Source organism: Scyliorhinus torazame, chromosome 10 (assembly GCF_047496885.1).
Source record: "Scyliorhinus torazame isolate Kashiwa2021f chromosome 10, sScyTor2.1, whole genome shotgun sequence".
In the NCBI taxonomy this organism is placed as follows: Eukaryota; Metazoa; Chordata; class Chondrichthyes; order Carcharhiniformes; family Scyliorhinidae; genus Scyliorhinus; species Scyliorhinus torazame.
Window position 1 is genome coordinate 215281559 of NC_092716.1, and position 20695 is coordinate 215302253.

General features: G+C 49.1%; 1 protein-coding gene across 2 annotated transcripts in view; it reads right to left on the bottom strand.

Moving 5' to 3' along the window:
- LOC140384560 (acyl-CoA 6-desaturase-like) overlaps window positions 1-20695 on the bottom strand; it is a 93290-nt gene that overhangs the window by 25857 nt on the left and 46738 nt on the right. For both annotated transcript variants that reach the window (XR_011933086.1, XM_072466364.1), the window contains exons 3-7: window positions 14843-15040; window positions 5533-5634; window positions 2597-2722; window positions 953-1013; window positions 786-862 (exon numbers count right to left, since the gene is read on the bottom strand). Coding sequence is in view for 1 of the 2 variants with exons in the window: in XM_072466364.1 (XP_072322465.1) it covers window positions 786-862; window positions 953-1013; window positions 2597-2722; window positions 5533-5634; window positions 14843-15040 (564 nt within the window). In the remaining variant the exon portion in view is untranslated. The remainder of the gene's footprint in view (window positions 1-785; window positions 863-952; window positions 1014-2596; window positions 2723-5532; window positions 5635-14842; window positions 15041-20695) is intronic.

Consider the following 20695-nt stretch of genomic DNA (forward strand, 5'->3'; position numbering starts at 1 on the left):
AAAGGGAACATAGGGTGGAATCTTACCATATTTTATCAAAGTGTCAGGCTTAGACTGAAAACTGACATGTAGCTCTCCAACTGCACAGCCCAGTTTTCACTCCAGACCTTGAGCCTCTGAGTTTAAAAAAATGAATGGGCATGGTTTACGATGTCGCTCTGGCAGGGAGGAGCCTGATAGAGCCGGTAAGGCCAGCTCCACAGAGAATGGGCCGTCATCTTTAAAGGGTGCCCCGATCAGAATTGAAGATTAACTTCCTCCCTCCCCCCCGTGGAGATATTGTGGCGTTCCCCAACCCTGTACAATCATTGGGGGCTCTCCCACCACGCATAACTATTGCTAGTGTCTCCCCATGCACAATCATGGGGGTTCTCTCCATTCAGGCCCCCCCCCCCCACCCCCCACCGGCGACCATGGAGGTATCACCAGGCTTCCTCCCCACCTTACTGCCTGCCCCGCCTCATGTCTGCAAACTCCCCCCTCACTGCCCACTTCCCTCAACCCTGAGCATGCAAGTCCCCCCCCCCTCACTGCCTGCTCCCCCACCTACATCAAACTCCCCCCTCACTGCCCACTTCCCTCACCCCTGAGCATGCAAGTCCCCCCCCCCTCACTGCCTGCTCCCCCACCTACATCATGTTCTTATACAGAAACCTCCAAATCGATTTCGGTGATTTGGGAACTGCTCACATGAGCTCAAAATCGGCGCCAAAAATTCAAATTAGAGGTGGTGGAAAGCAGGAGAGGGAAACAAAACCTTGTGTGAAACATTGTAACGTACTTACCACCCAATCTCGACGGGTAATCATGGTCGTCATTATCTGAATGTAGAAATAGACCGGGATTAGCAGAGGTGGACCAACTGAAAGAGAAAGCAGTAAGTGATACCACACCAGCAAACAACAGTCACATCTGACAGAATCACAATGACTGATCAATTAACCATACTTACTGAGGAAAAAGTACTCATGCTGATAGTTGTAAGGCAAATACTTGATCTTCCGTTTTCCAAACTACAAGAGGAAATAGGTGGAATCAGGTTAGCATCTGCACTAGGCTGTAAATCCTTCCCAGGAACTGAGGATCTATTCTTCTTCTAAAAACTATCTGAACATCTTGATTAGAGTCCAATGCTCAACTCTTTCTCATGTATCCATTGTTCTATACAGACCATGGTCAGAATTCTCTGCCATCGGGATTCTCTGTTCCCGCTGGCCGCGCACCCTCACCCGCAGGTTTCCTGGTACCGTGGGGTGGCTACAATGGGAACTCCCATTGACAAGCGGCGGGAACAGAGAAAGGGTAGAATGGTGATCCCCATTCTTAGACTGAGCCAGTGAGGTTTGTGTGAGAAATTCCGAAGGTGCCTAGACCTGTGAGTCTTCTCTCGCTCCCTGAAAGGAAAACACCTCTTGCCTGGCACTCATGCTTCTTGAGTTGAGGACCTAGTTATGTAGCCACCAGTGAACAGCACGCCGCCGAGAAACTGGGGGACTGGAGAATCCAGCCCAATTTTGCAGTCCCACGTTCCCAGGAAGGAACACATCAAACATAGAGCTACAATATTACTCCCTGATTCTTCATCCCATGCTGCCTGTAAGCACAGCTATTTGTCAGAAACATAATACCAAATATATATTATATACAAATGCACCATCCAAACCATTTGATTGGGTTCAACCTGCAAACTCACTCCCAGGTATCCACTATTCTATATACGACCATCCAAATCTTTCAAGCAGTTGAAACTAGTGGGAAGGAGAAGGCAAGTATCCCAAGACCTCCCAAAGCTCCGTAAATCATCTCCTGCCACCAGTGACCCAGTGCTTTTCCTTCCATGTTGCTCATTCAGTTGAAGAGTTGCAAGGACATTCACTGTCTACTCACTATCATTTCCACATTGGAGGATGGGCAGTGAGCAGCTGATTGCTGTCACCACTGTGGAGACGGTCATTTGTACAAGTCACAGTTTGGCAGAGGCCTCCCTCCTCATCACAGTTTCTTTGATTTTTCAACTAGTGATCACCTAAGAACTAGTGTTGCCGGCAGCAGACAGGTGGAATTCCTGGCCCAGCATGCTTCCGGTGAGAAATGTGATTGGGAGGAAAATCTACATTTACAACTCACTTGCAGCTGTTATTCTACATTTCTATATACTAACTATTTGAACCCCTTGATTGGATTTTGAGTTGTTATCCATTCCTGTATATCTGCTAAACGTTTCCCCCTGATTGCTAATGATAGTCAGAAGGTTGGCGTGACAATAAAAGTGTCTCATGGTATATACTAACGGTGAGTTAGTTTTTGGCATTTAAGGAAAGATTCCAGCCCATACGATTTTAGCCCTCTTCTCTGAAATTTTACTTTATTGTTCCTACTGTAACTCACATCTTTCCCAGGACCCTAAAACTATGGAGCCCTTTGTCTTCTCCAGGCTTCCATCACCACCTCAATCTGTAGTCTTATAAGCAATATAAGTTTGGTATCATGTAATCAGTGGTCCCTGAATTGTCCCATCTCCTCTTTCTGACCCGAGTCTTGTCCTGCAGTATGGACCTTGGCCCTTCACCTGGATTTCTCAATAAAAAGACATTACCTCCACTGGTTGGACATCTCCCAAAACAAACATTTTCAGCATGTTCACATCAGGGTCCTTATTAAAGATGTTGGGCTTTGCATGGTGCTGGAAGTGTCGATGATTCCACCAGTTTCCAGAAGCCCCCTATAACAGAGATACAATGTCACAATGTACCAAAAGCATGGCGATCCCTGCTAACTAGGGGCGGCATGGTGGCACAGTGGATAGCACTGCTGCCTTACTGGCCAGGGACCCAGGTTCAATTCCGGCCTTGGGTAACTGTCTGTGCATGGAGTTTGCACATTCTCCCCGTGTCTGCGTGGGTTTCCCGCCTTGTGCTCCAGTTTCCTCCCACAGTCCAAAGATGTTCAAATTAGGTGGATTGGCCATGCTAAAATTCCCCTTAGTGTCCAAAGATGTACAGGGTTGGTGGGGTTATGGGGAAAGGGTGGGGGATGTGGGCCTGGGTGGAGTGCTCTTCAGAGGGTCAGTGAAGACTCAATGGGCCAAACGGCCTTCTTCTGCACTGTAGGGATTCTATGGATAACACTGCCTATAATATTGTCATCAAACTCCTTCAAATTAAATCCAGTTCTCACATGAGCATCAAATTATCCCTCACGCATGCAAATTTCAGAATCTTACTCAATTCCCACTAGATTTAGTACCTCACACTTGCCAACAATTGTTAGCATTTGATATCTGCCAGGACCATCCCTTGCAAAATTGCAGCCCACTCCTTCCCATTTTCACCTGGGACATCGCTGTGCCACAAACATAAGCCTGTCATGACAGCGAACAGTCTAGAGTTGGCAGACACAAATTGTCAGCTCCTAAGGTGCTGTCAAATCCTGGGGGAAAGTAAAACTTCCTTGCATACATGTTGATAAAGCTATGCAAATTTTATCTCCAATTTTAAAGTTAGGGAACTGTACTTTTGGTTTTCCTTCAACAGCAGAAAGAGTCGAACCATCGTTAAGGAACTCATGAGCAAGCCATTCAAACGTTTTAACCATAGCTTTGCACAGGGCCTCCGATATACTTCAATGGGTGAGACAAATGTTGAGAGCAACAAGGAAACAGTTTTGCAAGTTACACAGCAATTTCCTGCAGTATGAAATCAAAACAATTTCATAATTGCACATTAAGAAGAAAAGCAAAATGATGGAAATCTTCCAACTAAAACAGAAAATGTTGGGAACATTCACCAGGGGCAGGATTCTCCGAGCCTCCGCACCGAAATCGCGCTCGGCGCAGGGGCGGAGAATGGGCGTCAGACACGAGATCGGGTCCGACGCCACTCCCGCGATTCTCCGGTCCACAGAGAATCGCCGCCAATTGGACGCGCGCAGTCGACGCGGCGCCGATCGGGGGCCATTGAAAGAGGCCCCCGCAGCGATTCTCCAGGTGCAGCTGGCCGAGTTCCCGCTGGCGTGGTTCTATCATGGTTCCACCTGGCGGGCACTCGGCGTGGCGGCTGCGGACTCAGTCCGCGGCCGCCCTGGTGGAGGGGCGGGGGGGGGGCGATCATTCACTTGGGGGGGGGCTCCAGGACGGCCAGGCTATTGATCGTGACCACCAATCCGCGGGCGCACACGATCTGGAGGGGGCCTATCTTCCTGGTGCCGTTCCGCAGTGTGGGTCGGCCATGTCGCGCGGTGCGGCCGACACAGGCCGCCGCCATGCACATGCGCGGACCCCCGACCGGAGGTGCAGGGCCCCGTATCGGCAGCCGGAGCTGTGAGGAGCACTCCGGGGCCCTGCTAGCCCCCTGCAAATCGCAGAATCACCCTGGACTTACTCCACGTAAGTCCAGACTGATTCGGCCGTGTTTTTTCACGGGCATGGGGTCATAGCCCCATTATTGGCGAATCCCGCCCCAGGTTTGTCAACATCTGAGGAGAGAAAGGACAAATCAACATCGATGAACTGAATTTAAAAATAAATTGAATATAGGAAAGGGATCGGAAAACATGTACACCAACACGGGAAAAAAATAGAACTGCTTAAATGGAGAACAGGAGATGGTTAAATGTCAGGGTAACATTAGGAAGCAAAAATAGACAAAAGGAGAGAACTCAAAGAAACAGAAGACAGAAAGTGTGTGAATAACTTAGAGAGATGCTGGATAGGCAAGTGAAAGGGGACGCATGGACTGACAAACTGGAACATGGTCCAGCAGCTCAGGAGTCTGGAAGGAATGAAAAGCAAGTCTGCATTAATGGGAGTGAAGCAGAAATATTGCAAAACTGTATCCTGTAACTGGTTTCATTGCTCCAATGTCACCATCATTGGGAACTGACAAATGATCTCCACTCCAAACACCAACCTGCTCCTTCCTGGAGCTGGAGCTGGGGGCTTGACATTGGCAAAGCATGTCTTGGCAAAGGGTTTACACTATGTTAAATGTTAGAATGATCTGTTTCCGGGCAGCACGGTGGCGCAGTGGTTAGCAGAGCTGCCTCACGGCGTCAAGAACCCAGGTCCGATCCCGGCTCTGGGTCACTGTCTGTCTGGAGTTTGCATATTCACCCCGTGTTTGCATGGGTTTCACACCCACAACGCAAAGATGTGCAGGGTAGGTGGATTGGCCACGCTAAATTGCCCCTTAATTGGAAAAAATGAATTGGGTACTCTAAATTTTTTTTTTTTAAATGATCTATTTCCTCCACCGATGTCACCTGTTAAGGGTTTCCAAAGGTTTCTGGCATTATTTCCCATTACTGCAAATTGGGGAAACCGCCCTGGCTTTAGAGGCAAATACGAAATCTGGGGTGAATAAAATTTCTCTAGTTAGCTTCAGAATCAACAAGAGAAGTAACTTCAGTCCCAACATAATCGTAGACCATACCAATTTTGTTGGAATAGACCACAGCTAACCCTGCAGTAATTTCCATGTTTTTTAAAAATTTGCTGCTTTGTCTTAAGAACATCGCCCTCGCCCCCATGTTTACCTTCATGTGACCGATCAGGAACTTGTGTAACAGGTGGTTCCATTTTGAACTCCGAAACACAGACAAGTGCCCAAAGTCATGTTGAAGCCAGCCTGACTGAGCCTGCAATCCAAAAGAGATTTTTTTTTTTTTATAAATCGGCATAGGATAACATTTACTGTTGTATAGAAATAAAAACAATGGCCTTAGTCAGGTACAGTTCAGTGATGTTCACCAGCCTCCCCCTCCCTACAGTTTCTGATCAGTTCATCCAACAAGAAAACTTAGCATTATTTCACTTTCCCAGCCCACTGTCAAGGCACCATTTTCAACCAAGAATTGCAATACCTGCGAACATACTGAAGATGCCTGTTTGTTTGATGTAGGACTGGTGCTTTATTTTCAAAACGAGAAGACCTCAATATTTACACCCAGGAGGCGTTTGAGAGTCACAAAAGGCTCCCCTCGCTCAAAATGTGAAAGATTATACATCCCAGCAGCTACTCGACATCAGGAATTCCCATAATAAATTGCTCTGGGCATGAGATTTGTAATAGTCTCATCGACATTGATGGAGTTATTTATAGGATATTACTGCACAGAGGCAACATGTCAGCACCCTGTTCCATGCCAGTTTCCAAAAAAAGAGCCACCTACCTAATTTTGATCCCTTGCCATTTATAGTCTGATTTTTCTTTTCTTTTTCCAAGAATTTATCGAGCCCTTTAGCGAAAGTTATTACTGATTCTGCTTCCAACTCAATTTGTGGTTGGCCATTCCATTGACGACCCTCTGCAAAATATTTTTCTCGCGGAAGCTGATGGCCGAGGCGGGGGGAAAAGAGTGCCCCCACGGCACAGGCCCACACGCGGATCGGTGGGCCCGATAGTGGGCCAGGCCACTGTGGGGGCACCCCCCCGGGACCAGATCGCCCCCCCCAGGACCCCGGAGCCCACTCGCACCGCCTGGTCCCGCCGGTAAGGGAGGTGGTTTAATTCACGCCGGCGGAACCGGCATTACAGCAGCGTGACTTTAGCCCATCGCGGGCCGGAGAATCACCGGGGGAGCCCGCCGACCGGCGCGGCGCGATTCCCGCCCCCGCCGAATCTCCGGTGCCGGAGATTTCGGCGGGGGCGGGATTCACTCTGCCCCATGGTGATTCTCCGACCCGGCGGGGGGACAGAGAATCCCTCCCCAGAACAGGGCAGTAACCTGCTCAAATGTAACTGCCAGGCCAGAGAAAACAAGCCAGGTAAAAATCAGCTCCTATGTTTCCGTTAACAATACAATCCATAGGCCGAATTTGAATCCTGGATAAGGAGGTGCATTTTGGTGCGCAAATGATCACATATCTGGCTGGATTTTTGTGGTAAACCACTGTTAGTGTATTATATGTGCTGTGGTAAACCACTGCCTGATGGCTCTGCCTGTGCCTCCTCCCCTCGGGCTCGGTATAAAGGTGGCTGACCTCTGGCCCAGCCCCGGTTCGGGATCAGTGGCCAGGAGGCTTTCTGTTTAGCTTATTAAAGCCACAGTTTTGTTCACTACTCGTCTTGTGTTAATTGATGGCCCATCAATTTAATAAGCTAAACTTTTAAGATGAATTCATCACTCAAGCCTGATCGCCTGGAGCTGGACCCACAAGCAGCCGATTCCACTGCAACATTCGAGCACCGGCTAAGCTGCTTCGAAGCTTACCTCGGATCCTCCACCGACGACATCACCGACCTCCAAAAGCTTCAAATACTCAATACACGGGTGAGCCCGCAAGTTTTCCTTCTTATCAGAGACGCCCCCTTGTATACGGAGGCGATAATGCTGCTGAAGTTACAGTACGTAAAGGCTGTAAACGAGGTGTACGCCAGGCACCTCCTTGCCACGAGCCGACAACGCCCCGCGGAATCACAAGCTGAATTCTGCACATCCTTCCCGTGTGTGCGTGGGTTTACTCCGGGTGCTCCGGTTTCCTCCCACAGTCCAAAGATGTGCAGGTTAGGTGGATTGGCCATGCTAAATTGCCCTTAGTGTCCAAAATTGCCCTTAGTGTTGGGTGGGGTTACTAGGTTATGGGGATAGGTGGGAGGTGTTGACCTTGGGTAGGGTGCTCTTCCCAAGAGCCGGTGCAGACTCGATGGGCCGAATGGCTTCCTTCTGCACTGTAAATTCTATGAACCGTCACCTTTACAGTCTGCACCCGTCCCGCCAGGGAAAGCGGGAGCATATCCCACCTTTTAAACTCTCCCTCCATCTGCTCCACTAGCCGGGTTAAGTTGAGCCTGTGCAGGGCATCCCAGTTCCTGGCCACTTGTATCCCCAACTATCTTGAGTGGGAGCTCCCTCAGTCTCTCCTCCTGACCCTTAGCATGGAGCACGAACAGCTCACTCTTCCCACGTTCAATTTATACCCCGAGAAACTCCCAAAGTCCCTCAGGAGCCGCATGACCTCCCCCACCCCCACTTGCGGGTCCGAAATGTACAACAACAGGTCATCCGTGTAGTGGGAGACCCGGTGTTCCTCCCCCCCGCGCACCAGACCCCTGCAATCCCTTGAAGTCCTGAGCGCAATGGCCAACGGTTCAATTGCCAGGGCAAACAGCAACGGGGACAGGGTACACCCCTGCCTCGCCCCCCGGTGCAGCCTGAAATACTCCCACCTTAGCCGGTTTGTGGACACACTCGCTACAGGGGCCTGATACAGCAGCTTGGCCCACCCTATGAATCCCTCGCCGAATCCAAACCTGCCTAACGCCGCCCACAGATACTCCCATTCCACCCTGTCAAAGGCCTTCTCCGCGTCCATTGCAGCCACCACTTCCGCATCCACCCCCCCTCCGAGGGCATCATGATAATATTCAGGAGCCTCCTCACATTTGTGTTCAGCTGCCTGCCCTTAACGAAACCCGTCTGGTCCTCCCCAATCACTCCCGGGACACAGTCCTCTATTCCGGTGGCCAGAATTTTTGCCAACAGTTTGGCGTCTACATTCAGGAGCGATATCGGCCTGTAGGACCCACATTGAAGCGGATCCTTCTCCTTCTTCAAGATAAGTGAAATCAATGCCTGTGGCATTGTCGGGGGGAGGGTCCCTCTCTCCTTTGCCTCATTGAAGGTTCTTAGCAGGAGCGGGCTCAGTAGCTCAGAGAACTTCTTATAAAATTCTACAGAGAAGCCGTCCGGGCCCGGGGCCTTGCCCGACTGCATGCTTGCCAGCCCCCTGACTACCTCCTCCACCCGTTCCACTTCCACCCTCGCGAACCTCAACCGGTCCATAAACTGCCTCATCCCTTCCCCCTCCCCAGGGGGTTCCGACTCGTATAACTTCACGTAGAACTCCCGGAAGACTTCATTGACCCTCTCTGGGCTCAACACCATAGATTTCATAGAAATGTTGCCTTCCTTATCTCGCACTCCCCCAATCTCTCTACCCGCCTCCCTCTTGCGCAGCTGGTGCGCCAGCATCCTACTCCCCATACTCGTAGACTGCCCCTTTCACTTTCCTTAACTGCGCCTCCGCCTTCCCCGTGGTCAGCAAGTCAAACTCCGCCTGCAGTTTCCGGCAGTTTCCGGCGTTCGTTCAGCAGGCCCCCCTCTGGGGCCTCCGCGTATCTCCCGTCTACCCTAAGTATCTCTCCCACCAGCCTCTCCCTCTCCGCCCTCTCCTTTTTCTCTCTGTGGGACCTGATGGAGAATAACTCTCCCCTAATGACCGCCTTCAAAGCCTCCCACACCACTGCCACCATTACCTCCCCTGTGCCATTCGCTCCCACATAGTTCTCAATGCTGCTCCTTATCCGCCCACACACCTCTTCATCCGCCAGCAGCCCCACATCCAGTCTCCAGAGAGGGTGCTGACCCCGCTCTGCCCCCAGTCGCAGGTCCACCCAGTGCGGGGCATGGTCCGAGACCGCAATTGCCGAGTATTCAACCCCCTCCACCCTCGGGATCAGCGCCCTACTCAACACAAAGAAGTCTGTCCACGAATAGACTTTATGGACGTGGGAGAAAAAGGAGAACTCCTTCGCCCTTGGCCGTGCAAATCTCCACGGGTCCACACCCCCCATCTGGCCCATGAACACCCACAGAGCCCTGGCCGGCGCTGGCCTCTTTCCCGACCTGAACTTGGAATGGTCCAAGATCGGATCCAAGACCGTATTAAAGTCCCCTCCCATAATCAAGTTACTTGACTCCAAGTCCGGGATCCTACCCAACACGCGCCTCATGAAGTCCGCATCGCTTCCTCGATGTTGTTGACGAGTACTCACGATTCCCCTTTGCCATCCCATGCCCTTACATGACCTCTGCCACCGTCATCAAGGTCCCGCACAGTCTTTCTCGGTTTCTCCACCTACATCCACAGCGATCGGGGTTCCTTCTTCATGAGCGACGAGTTGTGTCAGTTCCCGCTTAGCAAGGGCATCGCCTCAAGCAGGACGACCAGCTACAATCCCCGGGGAAATGGACAGGTGGAGAGGAAGAACGCAACAGTCTGGAAGGCCGTCCTTCTGGCCCTACGGTCTAGAAGTCTCCCAGTCTCCCGCTGGCAGGAGGTCCTTTCCGATGCGCGCCACTCCATCTGATCGCTCCTTTGCATTGCCACCAATGAGGCCACTTATGAATGTATGTTTGCCTTCCCTAGGAAGTCCACCTCAGGGGTCTCGCTCCCGTCCTGTCCGACAGTCCCAGGTCCCGTCCTCCTCCGGAAGCATGCGAGGGGTCATAAATCAGATCCCCTCGTTGAGAAGGTCCTGCTCCTCCATGCCAACCCACAATATGCCTACGTGGCACATCATGACGGGCGGCAGGACACAGTCTCCATCCGGGATTTGGTACCTGCAGGTTCCCCAGCGACCATCACCACCACCCCCGACCCTACACCGTCTCCCTCCACAACTACCCGGCTACTTCGAGATTTGGCACCCACAGGCCCACCGGCGACCATCACCACCACCCCCGCCCCTACCCCCCCCCCCCCCCCCCCCCCCCGCACGCCATCGCGTTTCTCAACGGCATCAACACGGTCTCAGGATCAGCAATTTTGGCCCCTACAGGGGGCCAGTAGGGCACCAGAGCGGTTTACCCTGCTCCAGCTGCTGATCCCAGCATCAACTGGGCGCCATGGGATCCGCGCATACGCAGTGACACCGGCGCCAACGCGCGTATGCGCAGTGGCTTCCTTCAATGCACCGGCCCCGACGCAACATCGCGCAGGGCTACTGGGGCCGGCGCAGAGGAAAGGAGGCCACCAGCCAGAGAGGCCAGACCGCCAATCGGTGGCCCCGATCGCGGGCCAGGCCACATCAGAGGCCACCTCCCCCCCCCACAGGCCCGCCCCAGACCATTCAACGCCACGGTCCCACCGGCTGAGAGCAGGTGTGGATGGTGCCAACGGGACTCGCCGTTTGTACGACGGCCGCTCGGTCCATTCCGGGCCCAGAATCGGCAGGCCGGCCGCATAGAGCGGCCCCCAACCGGCACCATGCCAACCATGCCGCCGCCAATGGCACCGATTCTCCGCTCTGCGGAGAATCGCGTGCCAGCATCAGGGCGACGTGGCACGATCCGCGCTGGTCGCGGGGATTCTCCGGCCCGGCCCCGGGCTGAGAGAATCCCGCCCCTCATGTCAAAATGTTTCGGAATCTTTTACGTCAACTATAACGAGACAGCACAGGGCAGGTAGTAAAGGCCTGCCACTTGGACCATGATTTAATGTACTTGCAGATTCTTCTGGGGAGGTTTAGCAGTGGCTGTACGGTTTTTAAATGACATTTTCTAAATCTCTCCTTCAATGAATAATAGACTGCTCTGAGAGAGGAAGCCCTTTACCAATTCTAACCGTGACCCTGGCATTACCCCTCTGCCATGTGATGTCATTGGCTGCAGTGCCAATTGTGCTTGGAGCCCTTTTTTGCATCACAGCTTTTGAGAACCCAGAAGTTATGCATTCACACCAAGGTGCGATTCATATTCCTCTGTGGATGTAGCTGCAACAAAAATTCAACACTGCATTTATATTTTATTGTTACTCAGTCACAAGAGCAGACTATATTGTGGAATCTAAAGTCAGGCATGGAAACATCCTTTCCTGTCCCGAGGCATGGTACATTGGCGAGACCATGCAGTCGCTGTGACAATGGATGAACAGACATCGTGCGACAATCGCCAGGCAGGAATGTTCCCTTCCAGTCGGGGAACACTTCAGCAGTCAAGGGCATTCAGCCTCAGATCTTCGGGTAAGCGTTCTCCAAGGCGGCCTTCAGGACGCACGACAACGCAGAATCGACGAGCAGAAACTGATAGCCAAGTTCCGCACACATGAGATGGCCTCAACCGGGACCTTACATTCATGTTGCATCACATTCACCCCCACCATCTGGCCTGGGCTTGCGAAATCCGACCAACTGTCCTGGCTTGAGACAATTCACACCTCTTTAACCTGTGATTATCCCTCTCTCCAGTCGCTCCGTCTGGACCTGTAAAGACTTAATTGCCTGTAAAGACTTGCATTCAAAGTATCGTCTTACATCATTGACTTTGTCTATATGTGATTCTGAAACCCACGTATTCACTCACCTGATGAAGGAGCTGCGCTCCGAAAGCTAGTGATTTGAAACAAACCTGTTGGACTTTTAACCTGGCGTTGTAAGACTTCTTACTGTACAAAAATGTTGCCAGGGCTAGAAAAGTGTAGCTAAAGGAGAGATTTGATAGGTTGGGGTTATTTTCCTTGGAACAAAGAAGGCCGAGGGGTGACTTAATTGAGCTGTACAAAATTATGAGGGGATGTGATAGAGTGGGCAGGGTAATATTGTTTCCCTGGTGGAGAATTCTAGAACCAGGGAACATAGATTCAAGATACAAGATAAGTGCAGAAGGTGTAGAGAGGACATGAGGAAAAACATTTTCACGCAGAGGGTAGTGGGAGTCAGGTGGTGGTGGAGGCAGACCCTAAACCTTTTTAAAAGTACCTGGTTCTGCACCATAAGTGCAGATACAGGGCTATGGACTGGACGCAGGAAGGTGGGATTAGAAAGGGCACCTGGGTGTCCGCAGTCTGGCATGGACAAGATGGGACGAATGGCCTCCTTATGTGCAGTAACCTTTCTATGATTCTATGTGGGAAAATGTGAACTTGTCCGCTTTGGCAGGAAAAATAGAAAAGCAGTATGTTATTTAACTGGAGAGGGATTGCAGAACACTGACACAGTGGCGCAGTGTCCTGACACATGAATCACATAAATTTGACAAGTGATTAGGAAGGCAAATTGAATGTTGGGATATACTGCAACAGGAATGGAATATAAAAGTGAGGAAGTGTTACTGCAGCTGTACAGGGCCATGGTGAAACCATAGCTGGAGTACTGTGTACAGTTTGGTCTCCTTATTGAAAAAAAAATAATTGCTTTGGAAGCAGTTCAGTGAAGGTTCATTCGACTCATTTCTGGTATGAGGGGCTTATCTTATGTGGACAGGCTGAACAGGTTAGGCCTATACCCACTGAAGTTTAGAAGAATGAGAGGTTATCTTATTGAAACATTGGAAATTCCTGAGGGGATAGAGTGGATACCCAGAGGATGTTTCCTCTTGTGGGGGAAACTAGAACTCGAGGACTTGGTTTAAGAATAAGAGGTCTCCATTTTTAAGACAACAATGAGGATAATCTGTTTTCTCCCAGAGGGCCATTAGAGTATGGAATTCTCTTCTCCAGAAGGTGGTGGAGGCTGCGTCTTTACATTTATTCAAGGCTGAGTTAGAGTGACTTTTGTCGGGCAATGGAGTCAAGGATTATGGGGGGACAGACAGAAACGTGGTGATGAAACCACAACCAGATCAACCATTATCTTATTGAATGTTGGAGCAAGTTTGAATGGCCAAATGTCCTTCTCCTGCTCCTAAGTCCTATGTTCCTATAAGTTAGGAACATTCTGAAAGGTAATTGCAAAATACTTTCACAGCTTCTAATGCCACATTAGGTGCTGTATTGCAATAGAGATGTGTTTTTAATGCAGTGATTCATCATATGACTCTGTTCTTACATTGATCAGCATTATGTACTTGTTCACATGCTTACGATGAAAGCATTATAATGCAATGAAAAATATAAAAATATACCCTCTACTGTCAGTTTTTTTTGAGTGCTGATTTAACTTGACTGCTGGGTCTGGCTGTATTATTTTTAAAATACTTTTAAAGCTAGCAACATTGTTCTGCACTTTCTCTCCTTCCATTGATTGACAGTCTCTCTGCTTTAAAATGGAAATAGCATCTGTTCTGTCACTGGAACTGGAAACCTATTATGGCATCTGTTCCATTATGAATGTTTGGCTGAGTTTCAAAAGCTTCAACTTAGCAGGTAGTCTTAGAACTATTGACACTTTTACCAGCCTATGTATGTCGTGATATAAATTCTTGCATGTTTATAAATATAATAGGCACATAAAAGATGTTTTTTTAACCTTGCTTTTTGTCATTGATAGCGTGTTTGCATTCAATTGTTAAGAGATTTAATGTTTCTTCAATTATTTTAAAATCATTACCATTGATATCACATCGCCCCTGAGGAATGTACACACTGCATAGTGGGTGAGTGGTTATGGAAGATACAGGTGGGCATAGAGGGGACATGGGTGGGATGAGTGGTTGAGTGAGCAGGAGGGAGGTAAGGAATGAGGTTCAGGGATCTTTAAACAATGTTGGGAGCTTGACTGCTGTGTTGGAGAACTGAAGTGGGCCTTCTAACTGGTCCGCCTCTGCACCCACACTCCTCATACATTCCATTGCAGATCACAAAATGCACTGCAAAGTTGACCTCAGTGAAAAGACAAAAATGGCATGCAAAGTCACACATGGGTCAGGTGAGCTGCCAAAGTGTGCGGGCTAGTCTCTTCCAGTCCTAGACAAAGATTCAGTCGATATTATCTCAAAAATACCATAGCAACTTTGTCAGATACAACTTCCTTGTGCAATTCCGAACTGGCAACCTTTCTTTAATCCATGACTTCCTTAGAGAGCATTTGTTTGAATTCATATCACGACCACTTAGCCACTTTACATCAAGTGTAGGGCTGAGAAAAAGAGAATATGTGGTGGCTAAATGAAGCTGAACCCATTAGGATCACGGAACATGATTAGCAAAACTCTTTGTCCACTTTAGGATTAGCCAAACCCCTTTGCTTCAGGATTATCAACTGAAATCTAACTGAAAAGGTCATCCTTAATTGAAATTTCACACTGGAGAAAAAGTCCATCACCCTGCCCTATTTAGGTATTTCTTATGTTACATGGATTTGTGCCTTTCATTGATCTGATTTATGTGGTAATGATTGGTTCTTACCTGTGAGGTTGCCATGATTAAAGCAGTAAGGAGAGTTGGAATCCAGCCAGTCCCAAAATATGATAGTGTTAACCAGGCCAGAAACTCTAAGAGGAAGAGGTGACCAAGGTAGAGGGAGAAAAACACCATGTCTGGTTTAAATAGTTTCATATCCTCTGCTGTCTTCCGCAAGGCCCGAAAATCTTCAACCAACTCAGTCTGAAACCAAATGAATTGAAAGATCACTGAAACTTCAATGACTGCCATGTAATCACCTTTTTATAAACTGAATTCTTTGCTCAAGAGTTAGATGTCAATACTGGAATGAATCACTTTCCCCAGGTACAGAGTCACAGCCCAATTACACAAACAGTGATCCTTAGCCTAACTTCTGAAAGGTTCCTTCACCACGACCACCATAGGTTCAATTTCCCAGAACAGACAAGTTTGTTCCAAGGGAGAGACAGATTGTGCTATTAATCTTCAGGATATTCAGGCATTAATTTACTATAAACCACCCACAGGCCTAGTTTTTAGCCACATTTTCTCAAAATGGATCAAAATAAGCTATCGCACCCGGGAGACACTGGGTAAAAAGTAACATTCAAACTTTATTTCATTTCAATGGTAAAACTGGTTGACCTTGATTGATTGATTTGATTTATTTTCACATGTACTGAAGTACAGTGAAAAGTATTTTTCTGCGGCCAAGGGACCGTATACAGTACGTACATAGTAGACAAACAAAGAATAATCGACAGCGTTCATTGACAAATGGTACATCGACAAACAGTGATTGGTTACAGTGCGGAACAAAGGGCCAAACAAAGCAAATACATGAGCAAGAGCAGCATAAGGTGTCATAGAACATAGAACATAGAAAATACAGCACAGAACAGGCCCTTCGGCCCACGATGTTGTGCCGAACCTTTGTCCTAGATTAATCATAGATTATCATTGAATTTACAGTGCAGAAGGAGGCCATTCGGCCCTTTGAGTCTGCACCGGCTCTTGGAAAGAGCACCATACCCAAACTCAACACCTCCACCCAACACCATGGGCAATTTGGACATTAAGGGCAATTTATCATTGGCCAAATCACCTAACCCGCACATCTTTGGACTGTGGGAGGAAACCGGAGCACCCGGAGGAAACCCACGCAGACACGGGGAGGACGTGCAGACTCCGCACAGACAATGACCCAAGCCGGAATCGAACCTGGGACCATGGAGCTGTGAAGCAATTGTGCTATCCACAATGCTACCGTGTACAGATCAGTCCGAGGGAGAGTTGTTGAGGAGTCGAGTAGCTATGGAGAAGAAGCTATTCCTATGTCTGGATGTGCAGATCTTCAGATTTCTGTATCTTCTGCCTGATGGAAGGGCCTGGGTGGGAGGGGTGTCTTTAATGTCCCTTTAATGTCATTACACAAGAGGAGTCAAAACCAAGTGCAGTTCCCAAGTGCAGAAGGGCAGAGGGCTGAGATAAATGGACCAGTGTTCGTTAATCTAATTCAATCCCCAAGTGAAAGCCATGCCTCTGGTCTTACTTTTCTATTTCTGTTACAAATGTGGAGGAGGAGGAGGCCCATTCCCAATGGCCCTGAAGGTCACCGCAGCCGTGAACCTTAACACCACCAGATTGTTCCAGGGCTCGAGTGGGGACTTGTGCGGTCTACAACCCACAAGTGCATCCATGAGGTCACGAATGCCCTGTATGTCCAGGCAGCTGACTATGTCAACTTTGAGCTGGACCAAGCCCATCAAGATGTCCGGGCTGCAGGATTCTCCACCATAGCCGGGATGCCCAGGTCCAGAGGGTAATAGATGGTACGCATGTCGTCTTGCACACACCGGGGCATCAGGGAGTGCCCTACAACAACAGGAAGGGGTTCAACCCTCTGAACGTTCAACTTGTGTGCGACCGCCATAGAACATTACAGCACAGAACAGGCCCTTCGGCCCTCGATATTGTGCCGAGCATTGTCCGAAACCAAGATCAAGCTATCCCACTCCCTGTCATTCTGGTGTGCTCCATGTGCCTATCCAATAACCGCTTGAAAGTTCCTAAAGTGTCCGGCTCCACTATCACAGCAGGCAGTCCATTCCACACCCTAACCACTCTCTGAGTAAAGAACCTACCTCGGACATCCCTCCTATATCTCCCACCCTGAACCTTATAATTATGCCCCCTTGTAACAGCTACATCCACCCGAGGAAATAGTCTCTGAACGTCCACTCTATCTATCCCCCTCACCATCTTATAAACCTCTATTAAGTCGCCTCTCATCCTCCTCCGCTCCAAAGAGAAAAGCCCTAGCTCCCTCAACCTTTCCTCAGAAGACCTATCCTGCAAACCAGGCAGCATCCTGGTAAATTTCCTTTGCACCCTTTCCAATGCTTCCGCATCCTTCCTATAGTGAGGAGACCAGAACTGCACACAATACGCCAAATGTGGTCTCACCAGGGTCATGCATAGTTGCAGCATAACCCCGCGGCTCTTAAACTCAAGCCCCCTGTTAATAAACGCTAACATAGGCCTTCTTCACGGCTCTATCCACTTGAGTGGCAACCTTCAGAGATCTGTGGACATGAACCCCAAGATCTCTCTGTTCCTCCACATTCCTCATAACCCTGCCGTTGACCCTGTAATCCGCATTCAAATTTTTTCTACCAAAATAAATCACCTCGTACTTATCAGGGTTAAACTCCATCTGCCATTTTTCGGCCCAGCTCTGCATCCTATCAATGTCTCTTTGCAGTCTACAACAGCCCTCCACCTCATCCACTACTCCACCAATCTTGGTGTCATCAGCAAATTTACTGACCCACCCTGCAGCCCCCTCCTCCAAGTCATTGATAAAAATCACAAATAGCAGTGGACCCAGCACTGATCCCTCTGGTACACCGCTGGTAACTGGTCTCCAGTCTGAAAATTTTCCATCAACCACCACCCTCTGTCTTCTATGTGATAGCCAGTTACTTATCCAATTGGCCAAATTTCCCTCTATCCCCCACCTCCTTACTTTCTTCATAAGCCGTCCATGGGGAACCTTATCAAACGCCTTACTAAAATCCATGTTTACATGGCCTTACTAAACGCCTTACTAAAATCCAACATCAACTGCTCTACCTTCATCTACACACTTAGTTACCTCCTCAAAGAATTCAATCAAATTTGTGAGGCAAGACTTACCCTTCACGAATCCGTGTTGACTATCCCGGATTAAGCTGCATCTTTCCAAACGGTCATAAATCCTATCCTTCAGGACCTTTTCCATTAACTTACCGACCACTGAAGTAAGACTAACCGGCCCATAATTACCAGGGTCATTCCTAGTCCCTTTCTTGAGGAACAACATTCGCCACTCTCCAGTCCTCTGGCACTATCCCCGTGGACAGTGAGGACCCAAAGATCAAAGCCAAAGGCTCTGCAATCTCATCCCTTGCCTCCCAAAGAATCCTTGGATATATCCCATCTGGCCCAGGGGACTTGCCGACCCTAAGGTTTTTCAAAATTATTAATACATCCTTCCTCAGAACATCTACCTCCTCCAGCCTACCCGCCTGTATCACACTCTCATCCTCAAAAACATGGCCCCTCTCCTTGGTGAACACTGAAGAAAAGTATTCATTCAACACCTCTCCTATTTCTTCTGACTCCATGCACAAGTTCCCACTACTGTCCTTGACTAGCCCTAACCTCACCCTGGTCATTCTTTTATTTCTCATACAAGAGTAAAAAGCCTTGGGGTTTTCTTTGATCCAACCCGCCAAAGACTTCTCATGCCCCCTCCTAGCTCTCCTAAGCCCTTTTTGTTAGCTCATTCCTTGCTACCTTGTAACCCTCAAGCGACCCAACTGACCCTTGTTTTCTCATCCTTACATACCCTTCCTTTTTCCTCTTGACAAGACATTCAACCTCTTTTATGAACCATGGTTCCCTCACATGGCCATTTCCTCCCTGCCTGACAGGGACATACCTATCAAGGACACGCAGTATTTGTTCCTTGAACAAGCTCCACTTTTCATTTGTGCCTTTCCCTGACAGTTTCTGTTCCCATCTTATGCTCCCTAATTCTTGCCTAATCGCATCATAATTACCCCTCCCCCAATTATAAACCTTGCCCTGCCTAATGGCCCTATCCCTCTCCATTGCAATAGTGAAAGACACCGAATTGTGGTCACTATCTCTAAAGTGTTCTCCCACAAATAAAACTAACACTTGGCCCGGTTCATTACCCAGTACCAAATCAAATGTGCCCCCCCCCCCTCTTGCCAGCCTATCCACATATTGTATCAGGAAACCCTCCTGCACACACTGTACAAAAACTGCCCCATCCGAACTGTTCGACCTATAGAGGTTCCAATCAATATTTGGAAAGTTAAAGTCACCCATGACAACTACCCTGAGACCTCCACACCTATCCATAATCTGTTTTGAAATTTCTTCCTCCACATCTCTATTACTATTTGGGGGCCTATAGAAAACTCCTAACAATGTGACCGCTCCTTTCCTATTTCTAACTTCGGCCCATATTACCTCAGTAGGCAGATCCCCTTCGAACTGCCTTTCTGCAGCCATTAAACTATTCTTGATTAACAATGCTACTCCTCCACCTCTTTTACGACCTTCCCTACTCTTACTGAAACATCTATACCCCGGAACTTCCAACAACCATTCCTGTCCCTGTTCTAACCATGTCTCCGTATTGGCCACAACATCGTAGTTCCAAGTACCAATCCACGCTCCAAATTCGCCTACCTTATTCCGGATGCTCATTGCATTGAAGTAGACACACTTCAACCCACCTTTCTGTCTGCCGGTACACTCCTGCGACCTTGATACCCTCCTCAGTACCCCACTACTCTCAACACTGGCTTCTGGACTACAGCTCATTTTCCCATCCCCTGACAAATTTGTTTAAACCCTCCCGAAGAGACAAATTTCCCTCCCAGGATATTGGTGCCCCTCTGGTTCAGGTGCAAACCGTCCTGTCTGTACAGGTCCCACCTTCCCCAGAATGTGCTCCAATTATCCACGTAACTGAAACCCTCCCTCCTACACCATCCCTGCAGCCACATGTTTATCTGCACTCTCTCCCTGTTCCTCACCTCGCTAGCATGTGGCACCGGCAACAAACCAGAGATGACAACATGGTTTGTCCTGGCTCTCAGCTTCCACCCTAGCTCCCTAAATTCCTGTTTTAAATCCCCACCCATTCTCTTACCTATGTTGTTGGTACCGATGTGTACCACGACCTGTGACTGTTCCCCCTCCCCCTTAAAGATTCTGAAAACATGGTCCGAGACATCACGGACCCTGGCACCCGGGAGGCAACACGGTAGCACAAGTGACTAGCACTGTGGCTTCACAGCGCCACGGTCCGTGGTTCGATTCACCACTGGGTGACTGTCTGTGCGGAGTCTGCACGTTCTCCCCGTGTCTGCGTGGGTTTCCTCTGGGTGCTCCGGTTTCCTTCCACAGTCCAAAGATGTGCAGGTTAGGTGGATTGGCCATGATAAATTGCCCTTAGTGTCCAAAAGGTTAGATGGGGTTATTGGGTTACAGGGATAGGGTGTAAGTGAGGGCTTAAGTGGGTCGGTGCAGACTCGATGGGCCGAATGGCCTCCTTCTGCACTGTATGTTCTATGTTCTATACCATCCGTGAGTCTCTTTCGATGCCACAGAACAGTCTATCTGTCCCTCTAACTATCGAGTCCCCAATAACTATTGCTCTCCTGCTCTCCCTCCTTCCCTTCTGAGCCACAGGGACGGACTCAGTGCTGGAGATCCATTCACCGTGGCTTACCCCTGGTTGGTTGTCCCCCTCAACTGTATCCAAAGCGGTATACTTGTTACTGAGGGGAACGA